The sequence below is a fragment of the Sander vitreus genome, chromosome 15 (assembly GCF_031162955.1).
Source record: "Sander vitreus isolate 19-12246 chromosome 15, sanVit1, whole genome shotgun sequence".
NCBI lineage: Eukaryota > Metazoa > Chordata > Actinopteri > Perciformes > Percidae > Sander > Sander vitreus.
In genome coordinates, this window is record NC_135869.1 from 2,205,742 (window position 1) to 2,213,133 (window position 7,392).

The following is a 7,392-nucleotide window of genomic DNA, read 5'->3' on the forward strand; positions in this document are numbered from 1 at the left end:
GTAATGATTAAAGCCCTAATGAACTGCCAGTCAATTTTCAGGACTCCACAAATGTTTCTCATAGCATACTGAACCAAAGACTGCCTGTGGAAGAAAGGAAAAGCTTAACCCAACTGTAAAACAGAACATCCAAAAAAAAACATTTAAACCAAATTGTGTGACATTTAAAAAAAAAAAAAAAATAGAAATTGTTGCATAGTTTTTCCCCCCCCCCCCTCTTTTTTATACACAGGACACATGAATGCCTCTTGACAAAACTACCAGTTTCATTTTTCACAGTACATATGCAACACTCCATTTTCTTAGCAATGAAAACGATTAAAAACACGGCAGACTTGTTTTTTTAGTTATCCCAACCATTTATTTTGGACAGATTTTAACCCAAGTGAGGTCTTACATAAAACTTTTGAAAAACAAAAATAAGCGCAGGAACATAAAAATGTAGGATTGGAGGTTTGTAAACCTCAGATGTAAATATTATTTCCATTTATATTTTTCCGATTAGAATGGACTTTCGGCTCATTCAGAGTTCCTGTTCTGGAAACCCCCCTCCGGATGGAAAGGAGGGAGACCGGAAAGAAGGGGTAAGTGAAGAGAGCAGAGCTGTGGGTGTTTCCAGGTTTACATGGCAAAGAGGATGAGGAACGCCACCATCAGACAGAAGAGACCCATAGCCTCAGACAGAGCAAAACCTAGGATGGCGTAGGAGAAGAGCTGCTGCTTCAGGGAGGGGTTCCTGTGGAGAAGGTCACAAAGTTGCACAGTCAAATACACAGCTAATTGAAGGTTTATGTTACTACAATCAAAACAAAGAACAGGCATTTGCAACAATTTTGCAGGGGTGGACACAAATCTGCAGTTTTTACACAATGTTAAAAATGTTAACATCCCAACAGTGTCAGTGGTTTGTATGCAAACATTTAAAGCCCAAGTGAAATCACTAGGGTTGGGTACCGAAACCAGTAATACAAAAGTAATTTTAAAAAGTATCGTTTTAGCACCGGTATCGGAAAGAATCCAAACCATACCCAACCCTAGACCAAATGAGCCGAGCTAAAAATATGAAATAAAAAAAATTAAAAAAAACGGACGTGCTTTAGCGGTCTAATGCCTAAACCGAATTTCATGCGATTAATACAAAGCCATTAGACTCATACGAGATGAGCCAGACATGTCCAGAATCGATCGCCACACAATACATGTCAGTTAGAATAAAGTCTAGGGTTGGGTACCGAGACCTGGTGCTAAAATGGCACCGGTGCCTTAACGACCGGCATCTACTGGACCAAAATAGTAAAGCGGATTTGGGTGCGACTTAAATGCCTGCACTGCCCTCTGATGCTCCGAAACAGTTCTAGGCAAAAGAAACATTGCTGCATGTGACGCTAGTTAACCTTACACTAGCAGCAGGTAAGGTTAACCTACCGTTAGCTAGCAGCTGGCTTAAACCCTGTTAATATGCTGACAGCTAAAATGGTGTACAGTGCGACTGTATTTCACACACAATTTGAAGATTTTTTCTGCTAATACGTGCGGCTGATGGTGCCGTTTAGTAGTCAGAGGTATTGAATACCTCCATATTACAGATCATAAACTACAGTTTACTGTACGTTTAAAGTGGACTGTTTTATATATTAAGTATTCAGCAACACAGACTTTTGTTAAGTGGTATGTGAGGATTCTTAATATCTGTACAGATGTGAAGCCCTGACAAAACCTCACTATCAATACTGAAAGTTGTCTTGTATTTCTTTCCTCTGTTTGACCACTAGGTTTTTAATTTATTATGTAATTTGAGGAAGACCGCTCTGATCCCCTGATTTATACACAAATAAAAATCAGTACAATCAGTTTAACTAAAATGAATGACTGATTCCTTCGATTAAAAATATTTGGATGGTATTTAAAATAAAGCACCTGTTTAAGGCAATGTTATCACAACATCTCCCAACCAGTCACCGCCAGACTGTTCCAACCTGGCTAAGGCTAATTGCGGTAACCTAAAGGAACCAGGGGTTTCCCCCAGCTACGGTTCAGTGCCACAAAGCTGGTAACGTTACACCCATCTACAAGAGAAGTCTGTCTGTGTTACGCAATTTCAACCGATCTTACGAGTTTTAGGTACAGTTGCTAGTGCGTGACATGCACAGCAAACAACCAATCAATGTTGATCAATACATCGAGCAACCAAAGCTCCTGCTAGTTTATGACTACAACCTGAAAATGAGGGGAGCAACATAAGCAAGCCCTTTATGTCCAATGCTAACTACATTCATCCTCTGACAAAAATCACTTAAATCTGCCCCAAATGGTTGTGATTGGCAACCACCATTTGCAGGTTCTCTCCGGCTGGAAACTCATCTAAAAATAAAATTACAAACCCAAGGGAGTGTGCGAGACTTATCTGCCAGAGCAAATGAAACATGAGCTCGGCAGATTCGTCTGGTTCCGAGGCTACGTTTACAGGGCACATACTGTAGATTTACATTTGTTGAAAACTGCATTTCTGAAAAGTAATCCCATTTTACATTGGCCCAAATCTGTAATCCTTAGATCCACGAGTCTAACCACATGCCAGTCAAGCTACACCAGCTGGCTAGTTTATTTTACTTCACATGGAATGACAACTATGAAAGTAATTATTTTACTATACTAATTTATTCTTTTAATCTGTGCGAACAAAATGTGGTAATGGTATTAGCGCTTTTCTACCTTACCAGACAAAGCACTTTACAATTTGCCTCTCAATCTCTCACACACACACACAGGTGCTGGCCTGCCATGGGGTGCAACTTTGAGTTCAGTGTCATGTCTTGCTCAAGGACACTTTTCTAAGTTTCTGTTAGTGTCGCTGGCCAGCTTTGCGCTGTAGCTCAGTGGGCAGCTGCAACACCAGGTCTCATTCATAATGAATGTCAATGTTTAAGCTTCCTGGTGTTTTGAAAGTAAAACTATCCTATTGTTTTTAGATTTAGACACACACTTGCCCAGTCAGCATTTTATTTTCTGCTAGATTAAAAATCTAGTTCTTATCTGAATTGCTTGAAGGGACCATGCAATAGGTTAGTGATTGCAGAAATGGTGCGGGAAGCGGGATGTCCCATGTAAACACGCCCAGCATCTCAGGTAAATGTTTGGAAAGGCTTTTAAAAGAAAAGAAAAAAAGGTCACGGATTGTCTCTCAAGTAACTGTTCTTAAAGATGAATTAAGTGATATCAGGGATTGTCAAAGATGTAAACACTGAGCAACACTAGGGCTGAACGGAGAAAATCCTCCAAATGGCTGATCAGTTAAAAACCTTACCTGGCATAGCCAATGATAAGGCTGCCGAACACTGTTCCGATTCCAGCCCCTGAGCCGGCCACACCCACTGTGGCAGCACCAGCACCAATAAACTTGGCGGCAGTGTCAATGTCCCGGGACACAGCGCTGGTCTGGAAGGAGCGGGTCAGGACTGTGGACTGGCTGACAGGCAACAGGGCCTGAGAGGAGGTAGTAAAGGAGAAAAAAAATATACTATAAAAATTATAATTCTAATGCATCCACTGTATGTCAGCGATAACAGTACCTTGTACCACAGTGGAATTTGACCTACTGCAGTGAAACTAGATGTGAGGGGTGCAAGCACACACCAAAATCATGATTCCAATTCCACTAAAGAAATACAATGGTAAGATGGCAGATAAATTGTGACGCTGGAAACCATTAGTAAACTACATACGCATTCATAGATATGTTGCTTAATAGTGCAGCATCCTTTCACACCACAGCTATTTAGTCAGAATCTGTGTAAGACACTGCAATAGTGATTATATTGGTCATCCCTATGCACATCCCAGTATTTGTCAGGTGTGTTGACAAGAAGGCAAAAGCCATTTTAGCACAATTAGGTGCAGGATTATTGAAGTTCAAAGAACTGACCTGCTGCTCCACTGTGGCTTCAGGTCTGTTGAAGAGGGAGACTGAGACTGGCCGGGCGAGGACTCTGGACCCCCCACGCAGCTACAAACAAAACAAAACCATATTAGCACACTTCCACAATGTGTCACCCTTAATACATTTTCTATTGCAAAGACCAAAAACAAAATACCAAAACTAACAATCAACATTTCACATGTACTACATACTTAAGTTAACTGATGTAATAGAATTACATTAAATTGTGTATTTTTGGAAATTTAAGGTATATAGTGTGCTTAAAAATGGAAATTTTCTATAAGATTTCATTATTTAAAATACTTAACTATTTGAACCTTCCCTGGGGTTGAAAATAGTACAATATGTCAACTGAGACGAGACTTATGAAGTGCATCAAGAGAATTTGTTTAAGGCGAAGTTGTGATTAATTACCAAATTAAATCCATCACACTGAATACATTTAGTAAACCATATTCTTAATATACTTTAGTCAACTTTTATTACACTCCATAACCGCTCTAACACCAGATTGTTAATATGATGACATTAACCCCCCCGTCCTTCAAGTCTGACAATTCTATTTGATCAATAAATGAACACACCGTTGCAGCTACATATACACATTGTGAGTCGATGTGATCTGTAAATCTGTAGAGATTTTGTAACACCGTTTCTACCATCCATCCCATAATCTCTGGTTATAATTGGCCCATTGTCAGCAATTTTGCAAAGCAGTGAACGAGACTGAAAATATAGCATTTCTGCATCAATTTCCCTTTGAGCTCACCCATAGAACTACATTATGACTACCCAACTTGCACTCCTTTTAACAGAACTGACAGAACATAAGCAGAGTTTCCAATGTAAAAATGGAACTTTGTCCTCCACAACACCTCCATGGTGAAGATGCCCTACATGCTGCAGGGTCAGCTGACATGGAAATGCCATGAACTGTTCAACTGTCACAAAACATGGCTGTGCTTTATAACAACTGTGTCCTTGAAGATAAATAAGGATGCAGCCATAACACTCTTGATCTATCCTTTGGTGTCATGTCACTTAAATGTAACATTTTGGGTTCCACAGGCTGGTTTATGCCATTTTCATTAAGGTACATTTAAGCTGCATTACAGTTTTTTTTTTGTGTATATATGTGTGTGTGTGTGTGTGTGTGTGTGTGTGTGTGTGTGTATATATGTATATATGTATATATGATATATATATATATATATATATATATATATATATATATATATATATATATATATATATATATATATATATAATCACGTACCACAGCAGGAGAAGTGACAAACTTGGCGCAGGCATACATGGCTGGAAGCTGGAGAGAGAATAAACAGTTTACATCTGTAGTCAGTGTTCTCATGCACAGTCACCTCTAGCTGATCAAGTAGACGATTTAAATGTACTGGTTAAAAGGCTGTTTGAGGAATCAAACCTTGAACCTTTTAGTTATAGACCCGAGCAACTAGTAAACTACCAACAGCTGTCAGACAGGTGTTGACGGACGGACTATTTGTACAACTATATAGATCTTACGTGTAGAAATTGATAATCTACATTTCTTGAGCTTCATCTTAATGCCACGATGAGAGCAATACACTGATCCACTTCCCAAGGGGAAGTCTGGTTTATAACTCAGGTGACTTTTCAGGGAATTGTATATTAAAAAAATAAAAAAATTGTTCAGCCTAGTAAGTACGTTCGTTTTAGTGTACACAAGTCTTCCATGTGAAATTAACCAGTTTAAGGATAATGCCCCAAATCCCAGAAGAAAATACAGAGTATGCAAAGGTCAAGTATAGCAGCAAGTTAATAGAGGAGCAATCCTGTCTGTTCCTCCTGGCCAGCTCAGACATAAGGCTAATCCAATTGCTTCGACTACAGCAAGGATCAACTCTACATAAACCGCTAAATATTCACACATGCTACAGAATGAATGGCTTTAACACTCCCACTTTCAGCTGAAACCTTTAAGGCATTTCTGCTTGGAAGGGGTGTTGCAAGATGTGGGGTTCGGTAAATCCCAGAATTTTCTAAAACCCAATTCGATTTTAAGTCTCGCAAGGCCAGAAGGAAGGTTAGGTCGCTTGATTGTGTCACCTGTTTAGACCTGGGTTTGGTTTGCTGTCCTAGTAGAAGCGTAGGAGCTAAGCTAAGTTGCTAAGCTAACCAGCTTGCAGACTTGAAGGTCAAAAATGAGCCACATACTGTCACATCGGGCCTGGAAAGCAGGCACGGTGCACTCTCTGCTACAATAAACCTTAACCGTGCTGTAGTGCAATGACAAGGGGCGACATGACACCACAGGTCTCCGACAGGGATGTCCTTGTAGCGGCGGACTGATTCAGACCACGGTAGGCCCAGAGTGTCAGACATTTTACATTCAAGTGTCTGTCAAGGCAGCTTGGCCGCGCTGTGCTCGGTGTATGACCCGATGCTTGCACCAGCCGGACAACAACCACAGCGTCTGGCCGAATGCACTTTACCACCGTGTTACTACTGCTCCATTGACTGTCACATAGGTACACAAAGAGCACACGTACTAATTATCTTAAAAGTCAATTCCAGGAATTAAGTCATTGAAAGGCCGACCTAGCTTGCTAACTTAGCTAGCCCCTGAATGTTAGCAATGCCAGCTAGCTTTACAAGCGTTTCCTGACGACTCACACGTGAGGTTTAAAAGTGAGACGCACATGCATTTATAGCACGCGCAAAAGTAAGTACAAGTAAGTGTAAGAGCTATGAAAAGTAAATATTACCGGTCTGTTACGGCTTTCGGAGGGTCCGGGATTAGCTGCTCTCGCACACAGCGGCAGTCAATGAATGTAGAATGGGGCAGACTGTCACCTTGTCATTTATAAGCTCAGCGTCTACGTCCTAAACGCCCATTGGTCAGAGCGAACCCTCTTCATTCATCGCCACTCTAGCCTATCAGATAGAGCGTTATCGAATTACAATGTTTTTGACTGGCCGAAAGGTTTAAAAGGCGGGACTAAAGGAACTTTCATTAATTTTATTGGACAGTGTAGCCAGGAATTACGAGTTTAATAGGAGCGACCTTTCAAAGCACATCCAGTATCCTATGTACATATATACCATATACTGTTATTTTGGAAGATGTAATATATAAACAACTTATTACCCCATAATATGCCATCATTTAAAACTGGATCACAGAGGGCCCATGAAGTTAGAAAATGTTTGGCATTAAACCTTGTCTACACAGTTATGTAACATTCTTTTGTTTCTAAGAATGTATAAATTACCAACCGATACAGCCACAATTAGCTTTAGCCTACTTGACACACAATTATTTTATTAGAACTTGCATTTCAGAAGCTAATTTCAGGTAGATAAAATAATGACAACTTCCCATTTTATTAGAGATTTAAATAATTATTGATCTATTTCTTCCTATAATATGAAAAATAGATACATTTTAAGACTAG

The 7,392-nt window shown here is 39.9% G+C and overlaps 1 protein-coding gene across 1 annotated transcript; it reads right to left on the minus strand.

Annotated features, from left to right (window-relative positions):
• Positions 1 to 335: 335 nt before the first annotated feature.
• On the minus strand, positions 336 to 6,810 carry atp5mc1 (ATP synthase membrane subunit c locus 1). The gene is made up of 5 exons (XM_078269824.1): positions 6,703 to 6,810; positions 5,214 to 5,261; positions 3,923 to 4,003; positions 3,305 to 3,483; positions 336 to 736 (listed from the first exon to the last, which is right to left on the minus strand). Exons 2-5 carry the CDS (start codon positions 5,250 to 5,252, stop codon positions 622 to 624), a joined length of 414 nt encoding a protein of 137 aa, XP_078125950.1. The 5' UTR covers positions 5,253 to 5,261; positions 6,703 to 6,810; the 3' UTR covers positions 336 to 621.
• Between the last annotated feature and the right edge of the window lie 582 nt (positions 6,811 to 7,392).